Source organism: Carettochelys insculpta, chromosome 1 (genome assembly GCF_033958435.1).
Source record: "Carettochelys insculpta isolate YL-2023 chromosome 1, ASM3395843v1, whole genome shotgun sequence".
NCBI classification, from domain to species: Eukaryota; Metazoa; Chordata; order Testudines; family Carettochelyidae; genus Carettochelys; species Carettochelys insculpta.
This window is the reverse complement of record NC_134137.1, coordinates 134039268-134065084: the sequence shown is the minus strand read 5'-3', so window position 1 is coordinate 134065084 and position 25817 is coordinate 134039268. Positions and strand designations below refer to the sequence as shown.

At 42.3% G+C, this 25817-nt stretch overlaps 1 protein-coding gene across 2 annotated transcripts in view; it reads right to left on the bottom strand.

Annotated features, from left to right (window-relative positions):
- Nucleotides 1-11656: 11656 nt before the first annotated feature.
- Nucleotides 11657-25817, bottom strand: part of RP2 (RP2 activator of ARL3 GTPase) — a 28912-nt gene continuing 14751 nt past the window's right edge. For both annotated transcript variants that reach the window (XM_074992138.1, XM_074992147.1), the window contains exons 2-5: nucleotides 22154-22819; nucleotides 20675-20789; nucleotides 19877-19962; nucleotides 11657-14399 (exon numbers count right to left, since the gene is read on the bottom strand). In XM_074992138.1, coding sequence (XP_074848239.1) covers nucleotides 14316-14399; nucleotides 19877-19962; nucleotides 20675-20789; nucleotides 22154-22819 — 951 coding nt within the window. In that variant the 3' untranslated portion in view covers nucleotides 11657-14315. The remainder of the gene's footprint in view (nucleotides 14400-19876; nucleotides 19963-20674; nucleotides 20790-22153; nucleotides 22820-25817) is intronic.

Sequence of the window (25817 nt, the reverse complement as noted above, 5' to 3'; positions counted from 1 at the left end):
GGCTGACATTTTGATTTTTTTGTGATATGCAATTTTAACAATAAAACAAACAAACCTCAAGCTTCAAGATGATTTGCTATCTTTATGCTTGGAGCTCTCCAAAAGTTGCCCACAGGTTATTTGGGCAGCCCCTCAGTTTAGTCAGAAATGTGCAGTAAATTCCCCTCTTTTTGTTAATTGTTTTAAAGTATTCTCTTTTCTATATCCCTTCTGATATTTGAACAGTCCTAAAAGTGCACCAGTAATGCACTGGTAGTAACTCCAAGTTCTCACCAGATAAAACTGAGGAACTTTCTTCTGTCCCCATACTACTAGATAAAATACTGGAATTAGCTTTGACCTGGGAATAAAGTTCAGCGTCTTTAGTAAGGTTTTTGACACAGTCTGATGTGATATTATCATAAGAACATCAGAGAAATATGGGCTAGATGCAGTCATTATAAAATGGATGCACAACCACTGTAGTTCAAAATAAAAACTTGATAGTTCTTATTAGTCCATGATATGCTGTCAAACTAGGGGGACACATCGAGTAGAGTCCCACAGAGGTCCCTTCAGAGTCTGGCACTATTCAGTATTTTCATTAGTGATTTGGACAGTGCAGAGGTTGAAGGATTAAAATTCAAAGTGATCTGAATAAATTGGAGAATTGTCTGAAATCAACAAGATGCAATTCAATAAAGACAAGTGCTAAGTATTATACTGTGGGAAAAATCAAATGCAGCACTAAAAATGGGGAAAAACTGACTGAGTAGTACTGCAGAAAATAATCCGGGGAGTCATAGTAGGTCACAAATGGCATATGAGTCAAACCTATGATGCTGTTGCAAAAAAAGGAAGTGTCATATTGGGGTATATTAACAGAAGTGTCATGTCTGACATGAAAGGTGATTGTTCTGCTCCACATGGCACTGGTGAAGCATTAGCTGAAGTACTGTGTTCAGTTTTGGGCACCACACAAATTAGTGCATAAATGTGGTCAAATTAGAGATGAGCACCAACAAGAATTTTAGAAAACCTGATCTAGCAGAAAAGATTAAAAATCTTACAAAAAGGTAACTTTACAAAAAGGAGGGACACAATAACAGCCTTCAAATACACGGACAGTGTTATAAAGAAGATGTTAATCAGTTGTTCTCCACATCCATCAAGGGAGAAGAGGATAAGAGACAAGAAGTAATTGGCTTAGTTTGCGGATACTGAGATTTAGGTTAGATATTAGGAAAAAGCTGTAAGGATCATTAAGCACTGACACAGGTTACCTAGGGAGGCTTTAGAATCCCCTTCATTGTAGAACAAGTTAGACAAACACCTGCCAGGTATGTCTAAGAAGTATACTTATTCCTGTCTCAATGCAGGGAAATGCACTAGATGATCGTTTGAGGTGCCTTCCAGCCCCATATTTCTATAAGACACAGACGAAAGCCCAGTCTTAGACACTCCCTGGGCAGCATTCCCACTTATTTCAATGGTATGTGTGTACTGCTTTGCATTAAATCTATACGCCTTCTAAAAGGAGTTACATATTTCTGTGTTTTATCAAATTGGCTCTTGACATCTACATCATTATGGTAGCGTGGTACAGATTAGGTACTTTTGACTGTTTTTTAAGAATAAAACTCTTTGACCTGCACACAGCAACTCCCCAATCTGGCATTAGCTATCCTTGGTGAACTATCAGAGTATGTGCTCATAGAGCTATAAGGTACAGTGCAAAGTCTGTTATTTTGATCAGCACTTTTTTGTTTATCTTTTTGTTAATCCCCCACGGTTAACATTCAGTCATACAGGATACAGACAAAATGTGTAATTTAAAGTGTGCACTGGGCTTGGTGTTTCTGCAGGCTTCCTACATTTCACAGTAAATCTTGTAGACTTGGAAGGCCTACTCAAAATTCAGAAGAGCAAGAAAAACACAGGAGTTTAGGAATAAAGGGATATGTTAGTGTCGGGGGAGGAATTTCCTGGGAGCAGAGGACCCTTGGAAATTAAAAACATTAAAAATAGGCATCTGAGATATGCATACTTTATGAAATACACATCTATGGCATTTTGGTGCTTCTTATAATATTTATATCAATATCACCCATAGGTTTTATGAAAATCCTTCAAAAAGCATGCTAAAATGTAGGCCCTTCATCAGTTTAAAGATGTAAGGTTGTGACTACCATTACAGTAAAGACGAAGATAGATTAATAAAACCTAAGTATTTGCAATCATGGAAGTGTTGACTGGAAGTCAAATATGTATCCAAATAGAGCTAAGAGTCTTAATTACCTCAAAGAATAATTTTGTGCCTATTTATTAGTGAGGACTACTAAACATCATTGGTGTTATAAGTAATGAAATATGAGGATGCCAGTTAGAATGGAGAAAAATGAATCATGTAAAAGCAGTCTGGCATTTGGATTAATTTTAAATTTATGTATTTTATGTATGCCTGTTTGGATTTGATTAGAGACATTACTCGTAAGTAAATGGAGATTAACACGTGGGATAGGTCTATTAGGGATACATATCCACAAATGGGAATGTGCAGAGGTAGCGTGATTAAGAAGACATTTTAAAAGTAAAATCTCTTTGGAAAGAAATCCACAATTCATCACTGGAGTGTTTTTAACCAGTGCAGTCTCACTGACAAAAAGCAATTTCATTTTACCTAAATTTCTTACTCTTGAAAAACTTCAACATCATGAATGCATGGGGAAGGGAAGACATGAAAAACTGCATACTACTTTAAAGTTAAAATCAGTTGATAAAAAAAATCACAGGGTGCCACAAGTCGTCCTACCTTTTCTTTAGCTGAAAAGTGTTTAAATTTATAATGACTTTCCTTTCTGTACTTATCTTGGGAATCATTATATAACAAAACAGTGGATGAGAAAGGAATAAAATTTTAGTAAAACAAACTGTACATCTTCTGTAGTGAGCAGCTGTATACAGCCATGTGGTGTTCCCAACCGCTCTCTTGAGGGCACATCTCCAAATACGTACCTTCATCAGGGCATGCTATAATCTTCTACACACATATCTCTACATTTTCCTTCTTAAAGGAAAACAAAATATATACAAAGAGTAAACAAGTATCTATTAACATGTACATTAAATTATCAACCCACATAGCATATTTCCATAAACACAGTATGTCTACCTAAAGAGAAGGGATTACCAGCATATCACTTTCAAGTGAATCTTTACCACACACTTTGCTCTAATCCCTTCTCCGGGCTGATTAGCAAGCGTCTATTAGTCTTTCAGGATGCTTAGTTTCCTGCTCTAATCTCAGCATCAGCCTTTCATTAGCGTGAAGGTATGTCTACACTTGTGAATAAAGACATATTTGTTAAAGTCCAAGTTTTAACTCTCGATTTTTCTGAAGTCCAAGCTGAGTGTCCTGACCAGCTAAGCAAGTTGATTTAATTTGTTCACGCAAGGGTACATGAGTCCAACTGTGGATGCAGTGCATTTGGAGTGCCTCTCCTACAGTTCCTGCCTGCCGTTGCATTTTGGGATTTTCTGCTGGAGTCTTATGGGAAAAAAAATCACTGAAAATGTTTCTGTCTTTCTGATGTCACCATCCCACCTCCTGCTTCCTCCTGGAATAAAATTGCAGTTTCGCACACTTTTCATCTTGACTACCAGCCGCCATTATAGACACTAGCATGGATCCCGATACATATCACAGTTTAATGCAGTGTCTTGTGCTCAGTTCCCACACTGCGATGCAGTACCTTGTGAAGATAATGCCATGCATAACCAGATCATTATAGCTGGGGCACAGATGGACATGAATCTATGGTGAGAAAAACCACAGAGTTTCTGGCAGCACTGGAGTCACTGTACAGCATGGAGCGGAGGTGCTGGAGCCACAAAACCAGCACAGAGTAGTGCAATCACATCATTTTGCAGTAATGGGATGCCAGCAGTGGCCACAAAACTTCCACATGCGTAAGGCTACTTTCCAGGAACTTTGTGAACTGCTGCCTCCCACCCTGAAGCACAGCAATACCAGAATGACACCTGCTTTGACAGTTGAGAAGAGTGTTGCAATTGCTCTTTGAAAGTTTGCAACTCCCAACAGCTACTGGTCAGTGGGCACTCAATTTGGAGTGGGCAAATCTATGGTGGGGGCTGTTGTCATATAGGTAGCCAAGGCAATTAACACACTTCTCCTGTGGAAGACAGTGACTCTGGGGAATGTGCAGGAGATAGTGGAGGACTCTGCTGCCATGGGGTTTCCTAACTGCAGTGGGGCCATAGATGGAATGCACATCCCTGTCCTGGCACTGGACCACCAGGCCTCAGAGTACATAAGCCACAAGGAGTACTTCCTTATGGTATTGCAAGCATTGGTGGATCTCAAACGTCATTTCACCAATATCAACATGGAGTGATCAGGAAGGGTGCATGATGCGTGAAGGTTTGGGATTGTGGTCTGTTTAGAAGGCTCCACAGTGATACTTTCTTCCCAGACAAAAAAAAATTAACATTGAGGGAATGTAAATGCCCATAGTGGTTTTGGCTGACCCTGTTTACCCTCTTGTTCCCTTGGCTCACGAAGCCCTACACAAGTACCCTGGGCTTCAGTAAGGAGCTCTTCAACTACAGGCAGACCAGGTGCAGAATCGTGGTAGAATGTGCCTTTGGCCATTTAAAAGCAAGCTTCAGGTGCCTTCTGACCCGCTTACTCAGTGAAGCGAACACTACCATGGTCATTGGGGCCAGCTGAATTTTTCATAACATTTTCATGGTGAGGGGGGAAGCTCCATGACTGCATAGGCAGGGATGAAGCAGAGGTCTTGTCAAGAAATTATCAGCAGCCAACCCCAAAGGAAAACAGGAAAGCTCAGAAAGATGCACTGAAAATCAGGGATGCCTCAAAAACCATGTTTGTGAATGAATGGGAAGGGCATTAACCAGCACCCCCCACCAACCATGCTGTTTCTTTGCCCTTTATGAAACCTCCTATAAATCATGAGACAACCATTCCCACCCATCAAACCCTAAAGCATGTTAACCAATAAATGAAACTTTTTTTTCCAAAATATGTTTTTATTTAGGGGGCACTAAGGAAGAGTGGGGGGTATAGGAAAAAAAGGCTACTAAGGTCATGGTTAGTCAAAGGTAAGCCTTCTGGGTGGGTGCTGAGATGTTGGGGGTGGGAAACTGTGCTCTCCATGGCCTTCCTACCCTTGTTTTGGGTCCCCAATCAGAGCAGGGTGCTGAATGTGTGGAAGGAAGAGGTATTGAAGGGGTGGGGAATGGTTGGATGGGGATACTGAGCCATAGCAGGAGTCTGGGCTGACAGGTCTGAGGGAGCTCTAAACTGATGGTGTACAGAGTGATCAGAGGATGCAGGATCAAAGGAGCAGGAGAGTGGGTTGAAGGAGATCTAAAATGATGGTGCCTGAAGTGGCTGGGGGATGCAGTGCCCCATCCAGGTGAGGAGAATGAATGGGGTAAGGGTGGCATGTATCACTAGTGCATGGAGTGGCTTGAGGATGCTGTGCCTTGGAAAGAAGAAGGTAATGTGTATGAGCAGGAGAGCATGTAATTGGTCATTTTTGGGGGGGTATGCATGGATTGCTGACTTTGGCAGCGAAGTAATTAATTCTGTCTGCCTACTCATAACAGTTCTGTCTGTTTGCAATTTCTTTATTACATAATTCAGTAACACTGTCTGCTTGCCCATAAGGGACATGACTGAGTTATGCATTCGTTACTGTGATGCCATTATTTGTTTCCTCCAATCATTAACTTCACTCTTTTCTCTTGAAACTGCTTGCATATAGTTCTCCAATTAATTATTCCTGGTCTTCTTCCACATTGTAGGCAGACATCTATCTGCTGAACTGTGCACTCAATCTTTTTCCAGGGTCATTCGCTGATAAATTTAGAAATGCACACTAGCAATAGCAACTTTTTTATCTTTACTCAGAACTATGACCATAGTTACAGAAATAATGGCTGCCTGTCTGTACTGAAGAACACATTACAACTGCAACGTCACTCATTACTTGTAAGACAGAAAAATGCATGATTCCAAGCAGAGTGCTTTGAGCTCATCCATGAAAGAGGTTGATGGTCAATACTAGGATAAGCTGTCCATGGTTTCTCATTGCATAGGAAGAAAAACTTAATTAAAACAATTCCAAGGTATGGAGTGGAGGGGTGGTGCAGCATGTGGGGATGGCTTGGCGTGTCCCAGGAATGCCGGACCATGGGGGAGCAAGCATCTGCTGCTTAAAGCAGCACCTGTATTTTAAATTCCCAAGCAGCTGTTAATGACTCAAAAAAATCATTAAAAGTCACTGGAAGCATGCACGTGAACCACAGAAGGGTCTCATTGCCTGCTGGCCCTGAATGCGGAAGACTGCTGCTTTCAGGATTGCATGGCCACCCTGGATTTTAAAGCAGCTGTGCCAGGAGATGCACGAGTCTGCTCTGCACTGGACACGATGCCAAGCAAAAAATCATTAGTGACTCATGAAAACTGCCCATGCGTTCGAAGTGGCCAAATGAGAAGTCAGCCTGATTACACTAAGGAAAAGGGATATGGAAAGATTGCATGTTCTATCCTGCTCGCATGGTGGAAAATTTGCAAGAATGTTTTATGGTGCCATGATTCCAGATCACTTACTGATGGTTTGGTGCAGTAAGGTGTCTTACCGTGGAAGCAGGAGTAAGTCAGGTCTCCCCAAATATCTCATGATGGAAATGCACAAGTGCTTGTCTAAGAGCATCAGTTTTTTGTCCAAATACGATCTGCACTCCATCCCCAGGCACATTAACAAACTGTTCTAAAGGAAAGCGGCATAGACCTTCAACAACACAATTGCAACATACTATTAATAAGAAGAAAAAAACCCTATGTACCAGCAGTGCCCTCTCCAGGACCCAGACTGGCCTCTGAAGCTGCCTCGTGAGTTAAGGGGATGGGGACGGAACCTACCTGTTCCAGCTGGATTTGAATGGGCTTCTTTGCCCCACACTGAAAAAGAGGTACAAGATCTCCTGATGGCTCTATGCTGGGGCCCTTTTACGATCGTGGGAACTCATGGTTACCAGGTGTGCTGCAGAGATGCGTTCCACACATCTGCTCATCATTCTGGCCAGAGAGGAAAGAAAATCTAATCAAAATTCCCAGGCTGAAGAACACAACTTCCAGTCATCTACTTCTGGCTCACCTGGAGAGCAACAGGCGTGGGGCGATGATGGAAAAGGACACCTCCAGGACAATTGTAGGACAGTTTCTGGGGCTAATAAAAATCAATTTTAAACCTGGTTAATCTACACTGTTTTAGCTCGATGTTGCAAACTGGATTTCAAGTAACTTTGTTAGGAAGACAGCAGCACAGAAGTCATCATTACAACTGCTTAGAATTGACTTATTCAGCTGTGGGGTGCAAACAAGGAGTTTGTAAAATTGACCACAGAACCTTAAATTCAATTTTACCTCCTAGTGTGGACCAGGCCTAAGTTGTTCTCCTGTTCTTTAACAGTTTCTCCTTTGTGTGTTGATAAAGGATCAGTCAAATGGGAAATGCCAGAGTCCACGTCAGCTGTCATTGTGTTGTATCTTTCTCAAATTATTCATAAATCACTATCATTATGGTGAAATGTGCACCCCTGGTCTGTACTACATAAGACCTTGGATGCAGCTGTTCTTTAATGACACCCCATTGGCCCAAAGCGTTAGATGTGTGATCCTAAGGCACTCCATCACCTGAGTTAAGAGATGAGAGATCACAGGCCCTTTTATCAAAATAATATTTTTGTTTCCACTTCTGATTTTCTTCCTTCTTTCATATGATTTCATTGTTAGGAGATTTCAGCAGGTTACCAGTAATTAGTAAATTATGTCTGATCTTTCTTCCTGTTGACAGCTAAGCTGGAATAAACTTATTCTATAAAGGTGCTCTTCAGTAAACCAGTGGAGCTTTACATAAATCACTCTGTCAAAATCTTTCTTTAAGGTGCATTATTGTCCATACAGACATTTCCACAAGTCCATTTCACTGGGGTAATTTGGATTTAATATTTTGTGATGAAAGGCCCAAACTAAGGCAAATTGGGTAAAATCTGCACTGGAAAATTGACGCCCATTATAACTGAAGACTGAATCTGAAATTCTGTACCTGCAGAAGATTCCCTTCATGCTAGCTGTCACTGGCCTGCTATTAGTACTGTGCAGTGTGGAAGTTTCTGAATACAGAGAATAATCACTTGCCATTGTTACATAATCCTTCAACTGCCAGGTAAATAAGAGAGTCTGACCTTCTCATAAGGTCTTTGTGGAACTGAATGATGTCTCAGTAGCTCTGCCTGCAAGTATGGCTTATATTTCAAGCATGAAAAGCAGTTTCCTACCCCACAGCCTCTTTCTCAAACACATCATCTACCACCACTAATAATTCTGTCACTAACCAGAGGCTGTCAGTTCACTGGAAAAAAATCACTGTTTTAACTACGTTTCTGTAGTTTTGTGGCATTGGTACATGGCTTCATCAGTTTTGTGCAGGCATATAGAAATGTGCCTGATTTCATTCCTTTTTGGCATGCAATGTTCCTCAAATTTGTTGAGTAAAATACTGACTTTTATGCTTTCACTTTCTTCAAACTTAAGGTTGTTATAAATATCCAGTGTTTTCTCCAAAACAACATGAAAAAAGATGTCACCTTCATCTCTGTGACTGCTACATAAAATTCAAATCTGCCATTTTTTCCCCCCCAGGTCTCTGCCATGCTGCCTGACAAGTGCAGACTGGTTGGATCTTGCAACACATCCATTTTTGGCTTTCCCCTCTCTGCTTCTTAAGCTCCTAAAGATATCATAGTGCTAGCCATATACATGCAAAAGCCTCGATACCTGGTACTCCCTGTGCTTTTAGGGTGCCTCCATGTGTGTGCACTTTCAGTTGCAAATACATGCATTAACTTCAGAAATGACTGCAGTTTCATTCTCATTCAATACTTCTTACATGTAACAATCTTGGGGTTCATTAAATAAACCAGTGAATGGGAAAGAAATTGAACTAATACCACAAATTGGAGAGCTTCTGTAATGAGCTGCTGCACACAGCTGTGCAGAGTTCCCAGTTACACTTGCCAATCCTCCTGCTTTTGCCAGGGGTATTCTGGAACTGGGCTTGCTCTCTCATAGGCTATTGTAGCCAATTCAGAAGATACTCAGCCACTAAAAAAGTCTGGCACAGTGGAGCTAAGGCAGGCTGGCTTTGTTCTGCTTCTGAAAGCAGCTGGCACAGCTCCACACCCCTAGTGCATGGTGGCCAGGGGGTGCTTGTGCTACCCCACCTTAAGTGCTGACTCTGCAGCTCCCATTGGCCAGGAATGGGAAACTGTGCAGGGGTAGGGCAGGCAGGGATCCTGCCTTAGCCTCATTGACCATAAGCCTCCCAAGGTAAGTGCTGCCCAACTGGAGCCTTTACCCCTCAAGCCCTCCCACAATCCAACCCCTGCTGCAGCCCTGTGCCTCCTCTGGCACCCAAACATCCTCCAAGAGCCTACAAGCCACACATCCACCTACACCCCAAACTCAAAGCAACAGGTGGCAGGGGAAGGAGGCTGTAGTGAGTGGGCCATGGCCTTCCAGAGGAGGCATAGCAGGGTTGTTTGAGTTTGTGTGATTAGACAGTGGACAACCCTATTCCCAATCCTTGCCTCAAGGGAACACCTGCAAATTCCTTATGAGGGAGCATCTCTAAATTATCTTCTAGGAACACCTCTACACTGATGTTTAGCCGTTGGGGCTGTCTCTACACTACAAAAATAACTTTGAAGTTGCTTACTTTGAAGTAAGTAACTTCGAAGCTGAGCATCTACACATACCCTACTTTGAGGTAGGGCACTGCTCCATTCCCAGGAATGGAGTAAGGATTCGAAGTTGGGCTGCCTACTTAGAAGTAAGGGAAAATGCGTGTAGACTTTCTACTGGGTACTTTGAAGTAGTGCCTAACTTTGAAGTTAGTTCCTAGTGCAGACACACGCAAGGAGAGTTTGCATGCTGCTTTTCAAAAGTTACTTCTAGCCTTTAAGTCTCATTTATGAAACGCAACATTTGTTTGCTAGAAGAACTAGCTCTTAAAACAAGTTGTCCTATTAATTATTAGCTTAATAAAGCGCACAGCTGCAAAATAATTCTCTTCTTACCTATGTCTAGAGATGCATATACACAATACATGATATTTTGCAGGTTTTATTTTTAAAGTAGGAACAAGCTTGATTTTGCAGGACCTGCACATATAACCCCAGCATCTGTTTGGGTCACTGCCTTTTCTTCACAATTTAATATTTTTATACCATTGCTAACATCACATTTCTGTGTCCCCCTGCAGAAGTTTGTTCTGGGGACCAGTGCTGTTCAACATAGTCATAAATGATCTGAGAAAATGGGTAAACAGTGAGGTGGCAAAATTTGCAGGTGACATGAGCTACTTGAGACTGCAAAGAGCTACAAGGGGATCTCACAAAACTGGAAGGCTGGGCAACAGTGATAGGTGAAATTCAATGTTGAGAATACGAAGTAATACGCATTGGAAAAACATAATTCCAAATGCACATACAAAAGGACAGGGTCTAAAATTAGCTGTTACCATTCAGATCTTGGAGTCATTGTGGACAGTTCTCAGAGGCAGTAAAGAAAGATAATATTGGGAATCATTAGGAAAGGGATAGATAAGACAGAAAATATACACTGCCCCTATGTAAATCCAGGGAATCCACATCTTGAGTGCTATATGCAGATCTGCTAACCGCCATCTCAAAATAAAAGATATATTGGAACTGAAAAAGGTACAGAAAAGGGCAGCACAAATGATTAGGAGTATGGAACAGCTTCTGTATGAAGAGTAATAAAAGATTCGGACTTTTGTAGTTTGGAAAGGACAACAACTAAGGGGGACTATGATGGAGATCTACAAAATCATGACTGGTGAGGAACAAGTAAATAAGGAACTGTTATCCACTTCTACTCGGAACACAACAACTAGGGGGTCACAAAATGAAAGAGCTGCTGGCTTAAAGCAAAGTATTTCTTGATATAATGCACACAACCTGTGGAATGCTTTGCCAGAGGATGTTGTGAAGGCCAAGACTATAAACAGGGTTAAAACAGAAGAGGTACATTCATGAAGGATCGGTCCATCAATAGCTATTAACCAAGATGGGTAGGGATGCCAAATCGTGTTGTGGAGCGTCCCTAGTCTCTGTTTGTCAGAAGCTGGGAATGGGCGCAGGGAATGGATCACTTGGTAATTGCCTGTTCTGTTCATTTCCTCTGGATACCAGGCATTGGCCACTGTTGGAAGACAGGATACTGGACCAGATGGATCGTTGGTCTGACCTTTTATGGCCATTCTCATGTTCCTCCCCCAGCCTAGCTACTGTTCCTTGGTAGCAACTCATTCCTGTATTTCCTACGTAAGTGGCTCGATAAACAACACTCACCTTTTGATGAGCTGATGAGTACAATTAAAAAAACCAGCTTACTGGTTCCTCCACTAAGCAGTAAGTAATCTGACAGTTGAAAACATTCCTTCTGTTAACTACTAGATCAGTTTTAACATTTTAAAAACGGTATTAGCTATACTACTGCACGGAGTACTCTTACGAAATGAAAATATGAACAGTTTTCAGTTTGACCAATGTTTATTAGTCGTCACATTTTACAATAGACAAATCACTTACAAAAACTACCAAAAATATACAAAAGCTGCATGAAGCACACACTGTTACACTATCGATAAAATAACTGAGGTGAGATTACTTCATTAGGAATACAAGTGTCGCTAGTACTTGTTAGCAGTAAGGTTTATTAAATAAAGTTCAAAGATTCAGAAATATGCTGTTATCAAGCAGTAATAATTCCATTAGGTATTTAAATAGTACAAAAGAAATAAGGGTGTTATAAGAAAAACCCTTTAACTGCATTTGACAGTTTAGTTACCCACCAAATGTAACATCATAGCATCTTCCTTAAATTGTGGGGGGGAAACTTCCCCAAAATTTCAAGTCTAAATCTGTTTGTCATAGGAAAGTCCATGAAAGAATAGTTACTCACTGCTGTAGAGACAAGTAAAAACAGAACTTCACCCTGGTTAAAAAGCAGAAAAAGCTAAGGGTAAGAAAAAGAACTAAAGCCTCATTTACCTCTAGCACATGGCTTAATTTACTGATCACAAAAGGGTTTAAGAATAGGATGACCAATTATATTTACAGACTGTATTACACAAAAATAGACTGGAAGTATGCCATATGCAAGCCTCTAAAACACAGTTAAGTACCACGGCAGAACACAACAGATCTGTTTCCTATTATTTCCACTCAGTTTACTGAAACAAATTTAACCTTCCACCCAAATTTTAGTATGGCAGTTGCATTATACTGCAATGATAAAAATTTGAATGACCACTTCCATACAGCAAAACATAATAATTTCTACTACCAACTAACTTAATGGCAGGGGGTGGGGGGGGGGGCAAATCTTGTTTTGACCGGTTAAATCAAAACTGAAACCTACCATAACATTTTTTTTTGGCCATCAGCACAGCATAGAAATTAGTCAGTTCAAGAAATGCCCTCTCTCAGAGACCAGCTTTAAAATTTCAGTTCAATTTGTGCAGCTTTAAAAAAAGTGGATTTAAGAGCATGCATTTACTTGACAGCAAAATGTCCAACTTCAGAACCTATATATACTCTTAGTGACATGAAGTGCTGTGTGGAGTCTGGAGGTACCGCAGACAAACAACTTGTCTTTCAGGCTAAGGAAAGAAAAGGGTATTTCAGCCTCCTTCAGTGTTCTGAAGCTACACCACTATCAAGACTGTCATTTCCTGCTCTATTTTTTGAGATCTTTACCTTGGATAGTTGGAGAATAAGTTACCAACCTATGTGAAGTCAATGAGATTTTCTATAGGAAATCACAACATAACATTCCATAGTAGCAGCAAGTTTGTGTTTACACCAACAAGCCATGTTTAATCTGAAGAGTTGTTGGTTTGCACTTCCTATGGTATGAGTGCAGCCAGTTGATAAATCCAGTAAATCTGTGACAGCTTAAGGTTCTGCTGTCTGAGCGGAAGGCCGAAGGAATGCCAACCTGAACTATTGTAAGCTTACAAAACTTCAGTCTATGTGCTGGGGATTCAATATTCTCTTGTATATACATTAAGATTCACTAAAAAGTGGTGAATGTTCTTATGCTGGAACGATTTATCTAGTAAATACCACCAGGAATACTAAACAGCTCACCTATCGAAAAAACTACTGGACAGCTATAGTAAAAAAAGGTTACATTCCTTTAGTCTCAAATTAATGGTTTCTTGATCTGCTAACAGAAGTAACCAACTCATATTAGTTTCAGGATCAATCATTATCTGAAGCCTCAATTTAGAAACTTGTGTCCATATCCTCCATCATGATGGAAGAACACACTCAGTAGCAGTGCATGTAACCAAGCACTGCTTCAAAACCAACCTCCCGATTCTAGATTGTGGTGTGCCCCCATGTAACTAAACTATGACAATTGTTAAAGACCCATTATGGAAGCTGGGCTGCAAGGAAACCTGAGCAATATCAAATGTAATAGCAGAGAAGCAGGATGGAGACAGGACTCACATACCAACAATCTTAAAAGACGGGTGGGGCTGAGATGACAAAGCATCTGCAGCACAGCTCCCAGGCTCTTGACACTATTTTAATGTAATTGAAATTCATGTTATTATAGTATATTAACATAAGACTATTTGATGTAGAACACCATGGTGCAGTTAATGTTCCTATGAATACAAAGACTGAAACACATCAATTTCAAATAGAAAACCATTAAGAAAATTTAGATCCATTAGCAATCACATTTTTCCTGATTAAAATAATTTGGCATATGGGAATGCTGTAATTTATAGAAGTTACCACCTCTAATGTACCCTTGACACATACTGGCAGTAGTATATTTCCATTAAATATTTTTAAAAATACATAAAAGTTGGTCTACTATCGTATCTGCTTTCAAAAAACCTACAAATAATAAGATTTGAGAAATGTTCAGATCAGAATATAATTAAAATTTCACTATAATCATAAATTACTAGAAAGTCTGTTCTCTCAAGTGGTACACAAGTATTAGAAATACACGTAATCCCCATGATGCAGTACTACATTTACCAATTCCATTTATAAAAAATATGCAAAGATAATAAGAAAAAAAACTTGCTAATAATGTAGAATTGCACAGTCAAATCAAAGCCACATCCAAGTGGTGAGACAGGCCATACACAAGAACATCTTCAAGTCACATTTTACATTCCCATCTGCATGTCAGCAAAGTTGTAGAAGCTGTCCACATCTCGAGAAGCCGACACTTTGTTCTCCGACACAAAAACCTGTATTGTTTTTTAAACAAAGAAGTCACTTGTCACTGATCTGTACAGCGCCATAACTGGCTAATTTGGCACCTGAGCCAAGAACATAAAGTTGCACCCCCTCATGTATTCATAGTCGTTATAGCGTGGAAAAAGGGAAAATAAACAAACAAAAACAATACAATGTTGAATAGTAACAGAGAGGGAGCCGTGCCAGTCCATATACTATCAACACAAAAAGCAGTCCAGTAGTACTTTAAAGATTAACAAAATAATTTATTAGGTGATGAACTTTCACGGATCTGAAGAAGTGGGTTTGTCCCACAAAAGCTCATCACCTAATTAATCATTTTGTTAGTCTTTAAAGAGCTACTGGTCTGCCTTTTTGTTTTAATACAATGTTTGTTTATTATAACTGAGATTTGCATGAACTATTCATACATATATATCTTAATGCATAAAGTTAAGACGTTCATTGAGCAAATGTTTACAACTAGCGGGTAGCCAAATTGTATAGGATAAGAATTAAAAACAAATAAGTAATCCGTGGCACAGAGGTGGGTTACAGCAGTAATAAGCATTCAACATGGTAAACAATGATACCATGAAACTGGTTCCCTGCTATTACAAAGCCCCAATCAAAAGCACGACACTGCCATGAAGTTTGCTAAACTCAGGCTCCAGCAGGCCTCCCACACACAACAGGTTCTGGCACCCCCCTCCCCGGCTTAATCCCCACTATGGCTTAAACTGCAGCTGCAGTGATGGGGACCCACACACACACCTGCGTGACTGAGTCCCCCAGGCCTTCCCAGTGCTCTGCTAGCACTGTCCAGATAGCTGCTTCTCTCCCCCCTGTGGGGTCTCAGTACGGGACTGTGTCAGCATGGCCAGAGCCGTGGCTGGACATGAGGGTCCTGCTGGTGTTTTGTTCCCTGTGTTTGGGCCACTGGAAATTAATACAGGTCTCAGTGCAGCGGCGGAGATGCGGCTGGCTCTGGGGTAGGGTGGAGGACTTCTCAGAGGGAGATCCCTCACCCAGTGCCAAGACACAGTGGGGGAGCTGGTTAGAGGGCAACCCCTTGCCTAGACCTGAAGTGCGGCTGCTTCTGGTGTGGGGCACAGGGGGCTGGTATTTGGGGACTGGGCACTGAGCTGTGGCCTCTCTGAGGTGAGGCAGCTGGCAGGGCTGGTTAAACAGGGTCCCAGAGTAAAATGGCCCCTTTACTTTTTGGGGCAGGAGCAATGGGGGTGGGGGGCCTGCATGGCTTTTGGGAAGAATAGGGCTGTGGGCAGGGCCAGAGTCTGGGACCCTCACCCACTTCTAGTGAGTTTCTCTCCTGCAAGGACCCCTCATGTAGCGCTGAGATGCGGCTGGCTCCAGGCTGGAATAGAGTGAGTGGTTGGTTATACAGGGACCCAGCACTGAGATTCAATTGGCTCTGGGGTGAGGCACGAGGGCTCATTATACAGGGACACCTCTCTTGTGGCAGAGATGCAGCTGACTCTCAGGTGGGCCAGGGTCTGGTTATATAGGGACCCCTCACTTGGCACCAACATGGGTTGGGACGCAGGGTCCCCTCACAGAGACCTCTCACTTGGCTGGCTCTGGGGTGGGATGCAGGGACCAGTCACATGGGACCCCTTGCCTGGCACAGAGATGCGTCTGGCTCTGGGATGGGGCACAGGGACTGGTTATATAGGGACCCCTTACCTGGCACTAATGTGGAGCAGGACACAGGTACCCCTCACTTGACTGGCTCTGGGGTGGAATGCAGGGACTAGTTACATGGGACTCCTCAACCGGCACCAAGATGCAGTTGGCTCTGGGGCGCCGCACAGACGTCTGGTTACAGGGGGACCCCTCACCTGACGCTGAGAGGCAGCTGGCTCTGGGGTTGGTTACAGGGGACCCCTTGCTTGGCACCGAGATGCAGCTGTCTCTGAGGTGGGGCACAGGAGGCTGGTTATAGGGGGATCCCTCGCCTGGCACCAAAATACAGCTGGCTCTGAGATGGGGGACCCCAGGCACCCCAAGTCCCCTCTGTGACCCCAACCTCTGTGATCCCTAGGCCGCCCAACTCCCCTCCATGGCCTCAAGCCCCCTGCAAACCCCCAACTCCCCTCCATGACCCCAGCCGCCCTGTGATCCCCCTCCCTCCCTCAGTGACCTTAGCTCCTCTGAGCCATCAAGGCCCCTAAACACCCCCCTTGATCCCAGATCCCCATCCTCCCTCCAGACCCCCCCAAGCCCCTTCTGTGACCCACTTACCCGCCACCCCCCCCCCCCCATCTCCCCTCACAGAAGCAGCCCAGCTGAGCAGTGCAGAGCCTTCTTTGCCACATCCCTTCCTCTGCTATTAGTGGAATTCAACTTAAATGGTTTAACAGCTGACCCTTAAGCCAATTAAACTGAGCCATTAGTTGCCTAGCAAGACAAGGCAGGACAGGGAGTGAGCAGCAGAGAAATGTAGGCAGAGGTGGCAGCTTAACCCAGGTGGCTTTTAAAAATGGCACTGCCGACTATGAAGTGCGCCCCTGCAGCTGTAGCGCCTGAGGCGACTGGTTCGGTTGCCTCAGCCTCATTGTGGCCCTGGATCCATACAAATGCTAGTTCTCTCTGCTCATTCAAGACCCTTACATTGCAAAAGCATTCCTATTTCCAGATATTTATTTGTAGGATAAAAGGGTAAAGGAAAGGAAAGGAAAGGAAATCAGAACAGTTTCAGGCACCAGTATATCCAGCAAAGAAATTTGAGACCTCCTTGGTAGAGCAAAACTGTCTTTCCTTTGTAGGAAATAGCTCCTGGTTTAGCAGTTCAGAATAAAATTTTAAAGCTATTTTAGGATGGAGTCTAGACTTTTAAAAAGTCACTTCGACTATCATCCTCTTGGTGGAACAAAAACTATTAGGTACTATCAAAAACTCACTTAATGAGGCACAGTCAGTACTTCAAAATCTTTCCCTCCCTCAAACCCAAGAAGTTCTTGCAGGAACAAATCCAAAGTTGGCTATTTATTTTATGCCCATAATTAAAAAGTAACAGACAGGTAGCCATGTTAGTCTTTAACAAAAACAGAACAGAAATGTAGCACTTTAAAGACTAACAAACAATGATTTATTTGGTGATGAGCTTTCGTGGGACAGACCCACTCAGATGAAGTCGGTCTGTCCCTGTCCCACAAAAGTTCATAACTGAATAAATCGTTTTGTTAGTCTTTAAAGTGCTACATTTCTGCTGTTTTGTTTTGCCACAATTAAAAATCTATTTTTCCTACTAAGTGACATGAAAACGTGTTTCCTAAATTGCATTTTAAGAGGTAAATTATGGAAAATATCCTTTATTACTTGAATGCTTATTTCATTATGTAAGTGATTTTTGGACTGTGTGCAAACAAAAAATATTTCTCAGATAACCCAGTGTTCCAGCTACTTATTCAATACAGCCACCATTTGCACGACAGATGAGGGTGTGAAGTCTGCCGTGGCAGTGTGTAGAAATCAGCTTCAAATCAGAAAGCAGGGAGTCACTGAAAATTTAGGACTGGAATTGAGGGCACAGAGATGCTACTTGAGGGTGATCCAGAGGTTGTCTCTCTCCACAGCCAAGCAGAGCCAGCAGGCACAGCTGCGGGAGGACTGCCTGTCCCCCAGCCGGGGCAGGTCAAGGATAGGCTGAATGGAGGCCAAGAAAAGGATACCGAGTGGTAGCTCTGGGGGTCCCCCACACCTGGCTGTGCCCTCTGGAGCTGCATCAGCTGTGGGAGGGCAGCTCCTCCCCCGTCCCTGGCATGGAATTACTGCAGCAATTCTGTGCTGGGGCCAGCAGGGAGAGGTGCTTCTGTTCCATCCATGGCAGCTCCATGCTAAGGGTGGCAGGCAGAGGCAGCGTTCTGTGTGCCACCGTGACCCTCCTGAATTGGGCTTGTAAGCAGCTGCACGACGACGTGGTCACACAGCTAAGAGGGAACTTAGGTCTAGATCCCAAGCCACAGTAACCTCTTTCTCCACACACCCACCACTGTTCCTGCCTCCCAGGCTGGGAGCTGGGCATATGACCAAGAAGGCAGGGCAATTAAATCCTATTCCTTAGGACTGGCAAATCCCAGGTGGCCTCTGCTCCTGGCAAGGAACAGGAATAGGGAGCGGCAGCCCACCAGGCACCACTGGCACAGAGGCCGAGAGACCAGGCTCTCGGCTCTGCTCTCTGGATCGATGGAAGAATGTCTGGTGAGGATGCACGCAGCTGACCAAGCAAGGGTAACGTGGACATACATGAATATAGGCTACCTTAGAAGAAAGCTAAACTAGAAAGACATCAGGTCAAAGGAAAAAAAAAAACTCAGTATATCTTTACATCACCACCATGACTGTCTTACAAATACAGTAGAACCTTGGAAGTCATCTACTGAACACTCGCCAGGAAAAGAAAGTCTCATACTTCTCAGCCATGACGTAAGAGCAGATTGCTGCAGGGTGGTCTACTTTGTGAACCTCAGAAAATAGCCCTGTGCTAATATACACTAGAGCTGCGTCTACACGTGCACGCTACTTCGAAGTAGCGGCACCAACTTCGAAATAGTGCCCGTCGCGTCTACACGCGTCGGGCGCTATTTCGAAGTTAACTTCGACGTTAGGCGGCGAGACGTCGAAGTCGCTAACCTCAAAAGGAGATAGGAATAGCGCCCTACTTCGACGTGGGACCGTGTAGACGATCCGCGTCCCGCAACATCGAAATTGCTGGGTCCTCCATGGTGGCCATCAGCTGGGGGGTTGAGAGATGCTCTCTCTCCAGCCCCTGCGGGGCTCTATGGTCACCGTGGGCAGCAGCCCTTAGCCCAGGGCTTCTGGCTGCTTCTGCGGCAGCTGGGGATCTATGCTGCAGGCACAGGGTCTGCAACCAGTTGTCAGCTCTGTGTATCTTGTGTTGTTTAGTGCAACTGTGTCTGGGAGGGGCCCTTTAAGGGAGCGGCTGGCTGTTGAGTCCGCCCTGTGACCCTGTCTGCAGCTGTGCCTGGCATCCCTATTTCGATGTGTGCTACTTTGACGTGTAGATGTTCCCTCGCTGCGCCTATTTTGATGTTGGGCTGAGCAACGTCGAAGTTGAACATCGACGTTGCTGGCCCTGGAGGACGTGTAGACGTTATTCATCGAAATAGACTATTTCGATGTTGGCTGCACGTGTAGACGTAGCCTAGGTAAATTATTTTTGCATCCTCAAGTTTGAAATGAAAAGGTAAAGTTCTTCAGAAACTGATGAGTTAGCATCCTCTCTCCAGTCATCAGGGAAAGTTTCTTACTTAACAACGGAGAGTGCATGTATCTCTGGAGTAAATTAAGCTGTATAAAAGTTTTAAAAAAGATTTAAGACTAACGTTTTCAGATCTTGTTGGCTGAGAAAATCTTAGCAAATGAATAAGGTTTCTAAATCACAAGATTTTTTCAGGTGGATTCTGGTTGTAATTATTACTCCTTTTTATGAGAAAACATAGCTCACCTTGGTTCCACCAAAAAAGTCATTTATAATGCTCTGACATCCTTCTACAGCACCATCTCCATTAAACTCCAAAGCAACAACAGGACCTACAAGAAAACAGGTGGGTAGGGATACGGAGATGGGAGTATTACTTATGAGCTAATTCAATTTCTTTCCCTTGGTACATCTGATGAAGTGAACTGCAAGCTCATGAAAGCTTATGCCATAATAAAACTGGTAATCTTTAAGGTACCAACAGATGGTTTCTTATTAGCCCAACTTAGTGTATTGCATCTGGCTCTAGATAACCCTTCAAAAGAAGGAAGGGAAAAAAAGATTGAGCCACAGGAGCAGTACAATGGGAAGTCTTTTCATTTACTTTCATAGGTTTTAGATCAGGCCCTAAATTAAGTGAATTCCTCCCTGGTCTTTCAAGACAATACTCCAAAGCTGCTCTAACCCAGGCTTCATGTGGTTACCTTCTAGTGAGAGGCAGTGTTCCCTCTAATTTTTTCCATTCCTGCGCAGCAAACAATTGTGATGTGCACTGAAGCGTGTGCTGATGTACACCACCAGTAGAAACATGTCGACAGCTCAGAGAGCTCTGCTAATCAGCTAGATGGCATTTGAATGTCTCCTGGATGGGCGCCCAAGTACTCAACTTACTGGGAACACTGGCCACCAGACTCCTTGTTGTTTTTGCTGGAACAAAACTAACACAACTATCTTTGAAGCCTGTTATGCTGCACTCGCAACTGAGCTGTGTGGGTCAGGGGAAAGAGAGAAAAAAGACTTAAGTGACATTTTAAGAAGCTTTACCTTTTTCAAGCAAAGGGATGAAGTCAGATGCACTCTGCTGGAACACTCTTTGAGCATCCTCTGCTTTCATTGAAACTTCTTTAGTCTGAACCAACCAAAAGTCTTTGCCTGTCATCTGTTAAAATGCCCATGTTAAAAATAGCTGTTAATACCATTAATACACCGTAAAACCAGATGTTTGGCTTTTCTGAAAGCAGAAGTCCAAATATATAGAAGTACAATACATAATTTCCCCCTCTGATGATTAAAACACAAGATAATGTGGTCAACATTCTTAATTTATTCTCTTCTTCCCTTGTTTAAAAGGAAAAGCATTTTTGCCACAATACTTGAAGATTAAATTTTACTCATCTTTTCACTCCATTCATTCACTCTCTTCTATTCACATACCCGGAACTAAGATTTTTCTACTAGTTTCAAATTAAAATCTTACATGGTGCTAAGCACCTACAAAGGCTATGGAAGCCAACTGCCTGACTTGCAAAAGTGTTGCGCACCAACAGATTTTCTTTAGCCACTACGGACATCAAACCTGGATCAGGCTCCTCTCTGACCCACAACAGGAGCATTCAGCTTTCATCAACTGGTAATGTGACCATCCATCACATTTTTGGCAAGACAGTCCCGTATTTGGGTTGCCAAAAAGGCATCCCTACTTATTGCAGAAAAGGGACTAATTGTGCCGTATTTTCCGCCAGCACCTGCTGCTGCCCCGTCCCTGCCACTGAGGTGCGGGGAAAGTGGGGAGAAAAAAGTGCCACAACTGCCCCGTCCCTGCCACTTCCCTGGGCCTCCCGGGAGTGCTGGGGGCTGCTGTGGCCCAGGGAAGGCGTTCGGCTGCCCCATCCTTCCTGGCTTCCAGGGGTTTGGAGGAGCTGCCCCTCCCCCCCATATCTCCCTGTCCCATATTTGGGACAAGGAGATACGATCACCCTATCAACTAGTTTTTTGAGGGGGGGGTTGGTTTTATTTTTTTAGAAAAGCCATCCACAAGTTTACGCTTTTAGTTTTAAAAAGGAAAGTAAGTTCCCTGTATGGTGAAGTTATGTAAAGATACTGTATCCATACCCCGCAAAAAAGCTTCTAACTGGAGTCTCACTCAACTAAAAGAGTGACATTTCACATACACAAATAATTTTAAAAATAACTTTTGGCACCTTCATATATCTCTCAAGCTTAAGAGGTGTCAGAATAAGATTGCACAATCTGATTTCATGCTCTGATGGCAGTTATTGGCACATTATAAATACCTAAATCAGGAAAAGAAAATGCATAATGAAAAACAAGTTTGGGGATAATAGTTTCACATGATTTTAAAGACAACAAAGCTGGCTATCAAAAGGTCTTTCACTTGACATGCAGAAGCAAGCCAGTATGAACTTTATTATTTTCACTTCACTAGGATATAAGAATTAGCAATCTAACCCAAGAGCCATGAAATTGGAAAGTCAAAAAGCTGGAAACAGAAAAGCGTCTCACCTCATCAATTAGCTTTCTAGCATTTGCAGTTGTGTAGTCTCCAGCAAAGAAAACTGCCAGGCATGATTCATCACTGCTCTTCTGCCTCCCACCTCGCGTTATTGGAATTATGCTCTTCATGGCATCTGTAGAAATTCTGACTGCTTTTAGTTCCTCAGATGTAGGTAAAGGAACGTAATTCTGAACTATGGCATCTTCAGGAAGAAGACTCCAATTGTTTTCTCCCGACACAGGTGTAAAGTCATGGATATTGCTCCATGTGTTATTGAAGATACTCAGTCCAGCATGTTTGAACTGCAGAGCCAGCTCTGGATAGTAGTACTGGAAACAGCCAAATTTCATACCTGTGGATGACTCAATAATGGGTTGGGTGGCACAGCACAAAAATACTTCCAACTTTCTGCAGTCCCGGGTACGAAACTGTTGACAGGCCACTACACATTTACAATCTTTGCAGTCACGGAAAAACACACTGCCTTTTACGGGTCCTAGAAAGATTCGGCAGCCTGTACAGTCATCCACAGTGATAGTAGCAGAATGGTCAAAGATGTAGATATTACAGTTCTCACAGTCCTGAATGACAAATTGTTGCCCTTCAACTTTTCCAGGTAAACGACCCACAGTTTCATCCTTAAGTCCAGAAAACATGTAGTCTTTGGGATCAACCTAGGGAAAATAAAATAGTTTTGCAAATGAGAAAAGCAATGGCTGGCATTAGGAACAGGCAGAGAAACTTGAACAAACTAAATTCAATAAGAGACTGAGGGTCATGGAACCCATCATTATAAGAAGCTTTTGTTTCGAGTTTTGTCAAGGTGATGGGAGACAGAAGAATAGTCTGTGCACCATTAAAAGACTAAAATTCAATTCCTGGCTCTGAAACAGATTTCCTCTATGATGCTGAGGCAAACATGCTCTAGTGCCTGACCTCTGCATTGTGATAGCAATCCTTACTTTTTCCCCTCCCTCTCTCTGCTGGTCTATGTGCTCTTTGTAAGACAATCCCTTTGCCAACATTTGCACACTGTAGGACCTAGCCTAGGAGCTACTGAAACAGAAAGCATAGACCCTGATCAGCATACTCTGTGTCACACATCTCAGGGGTCTTTGTGCCTTCCAGCTTTTGTCTTTTCTTCCATCATCTCTCCCCACAATCCCTGGCATGAAAGTTTTAGGGGATATTTAGATCAACATATGCTGCATTTGTTAAAAAGTTATCCCTCTCTAGCATGCAATGCCACAAAACAAAAAACCGTTACTCTATGCCAACCATAGCTATTAGATAATCTGCATTTTACAGTCATTGATCACTCAATACTTGAAAGTAAAGGGTATCATTCTTACATGGGATGTTACTTCAAAAGCCTGGCATTCAACTCCATACTGCATCCAGGGTCAGCCTGAGAGCCTTGATGCATTTGTCAAGCAATACTAATTCCAAAAGCTAGTAGGAGAGCAATTTCTATGAAGACAGTTTTAGGAGTATAGTCAAAAGAGAGTAACGTCCCTCTATATAATTTTAGCAAGTTACATAGGCAATGCAGAGAAAATGCTATAGACAAGTGAAAGGAGATCCAGAAAAGCCTCTTGCCAGAATATCCTTCTTCACTCTGGGAATCCAAGAGATGTTGAAACTGAAGAATTCAGTAAGGAAAGTGAATAAGATTTTCAAGAAAAATGGATTCTTTACATGGTATATAACTAGAGAGATCAAGTTACTGGTTGCATGTAGCACTCTGTCAGATTAAGGCTATGTTTACACTGGGCTAAGAAAGTCAACCACAGATACTTAATTCTAGCTATGGCAATTGCACAGATGTATATGTGCTCAGCTAACTGGGGGCCTATACAGGGGAAGGCTGACAGAAGAGTTTCTCCCATTGACCTCCCTTACTCCTCAAATTGTGTGAGGAGTACAAGGATTGACTGCAACCCTGAGAGGTCGATTTCATGCATCCATATTTGATACATTTAAAAAAAAAAAAAACGAACCCCAAAAGATCTACCTTGAGCAGGTCAATCTTCTGGTGTAGTGTAGACCTGCCCTAAGTAGTATTTTTCCTGGAGTTCAGGAGGAGTAAAAGGAACAAAACTGAAGCTGGTCAGTCTTAAACTGTGTTGGCAGGCCTTAAGAAAGACAGCCCAGTAATGAGGAGACAAGCTTAGCTTTCAGACTAATGCAAACTCTCTGAAAGACAGACTGTTTCTTCAGTCTGTACAAGGCCTAAAATAATAAAGCCCTAACCCAGCTGAACTCTAGACTTTACTACGTTATGTATGTTTAAAAAAAATTAGGAAAATCCTTTCAGAAAAAAAAAAAACAAAAAAAAAACCACCAATCCTGACTACAGAGACCAAACTTCAGGATTCTTTCCCCAAGTGCCCACCACTACAGTACACCACAACTTGAATACAAAGAAAGAAAATAGGCAGGAAAATATCCATAACCAAAATGCAAAGTTTTCAAGAATGACAAAGTACAGAGTCGGGGGGCCCAACTACACTCTGTGATGCCATTTGAAGACTTCTCCTTCAGTTGTTTTGGGCAGGAATGGTAAAAAATATTTGAACTTAAGGGCAGGTCTCTCAGAATATGTTCAGAGAATCTAAAGTCAAGAAACATTTGCTCATATTTATTACAAGCGTTTGATAGACAACTTCCAGGGAATAATTTAGACAGTCTAGGGATAAACTATAATGACTTAAAATGGAGTGTGGATACCGTAAAAATTTCTATGAGAAAAGGGAAGATGGAAATTTAAGGAAGTTGTGATTTCAAACTGATGAGCATGAATAACTTGCAAAATAAAAAGGGACATTTGAAGCAGCATTATTTTGAAGTGTTTAGGAAGTCATATATACCTACTATATTTCCATACAATTAGTGTTCTAATTTTACAGAGGTTTTTAAGAAAAAAGAAGGTAATTAAATATAAAACTTAATCTAACCTGTAAGTCAACCTCAAGTAACAGTGACCTAGGGGAAACAACTGTTCCTACAACACTTACTCATAATCAGGCACCTTTCCATATGTGTTAAGACTGAACAGCCAGCTTGTGACTTCCGGAATTGAGAGATCAACTGTGGATCTTAAAACTGCTTCTTTTGCATTTAACAATTCATATCCCAGACAGAGAGCACATTGTTGCAACATAAATTAACTTCCTTGCTTGATTTTATCATAACCCTAAGTTAGTCAATTTCCTTCGAAGGAAAATGGCAAAGCAAAAAATGAAAACCAAGTTAACTGAAACTAGGGTGGAAGACACAACTTGCACAAAAGTACTTTTTTTTAAAACGTTGCCAAAAAGCATCAATTTTCCTCATATAAAATGTCCTTGTTTTTTGCCTCACTGAAGACAGTCTGAAGTGGTCTAGTACTACCTATGTCAAACCTGCATGCTGAGAACTAAATCTTGCATTTGTTTTGGGGGAGGGAAGGAAGGAAGGTGTGGTGTTAAAAATGTTGGTAGAGAAACACTGTCCACATGAAGTTTATTTCAATTGACTTTCAAAATTCAGTTTGTTAAAGTACATTTTCTGAATTTTTAAAGCTATCTTTAAAAAAAGTTCAGCAGCACCCGCATTGTTCGTACAGGATCTTTTTAGTAAGAGAATCTGACAGCCAGAAAACACAGCGGAAAAAAAACAAGTTACTGTACA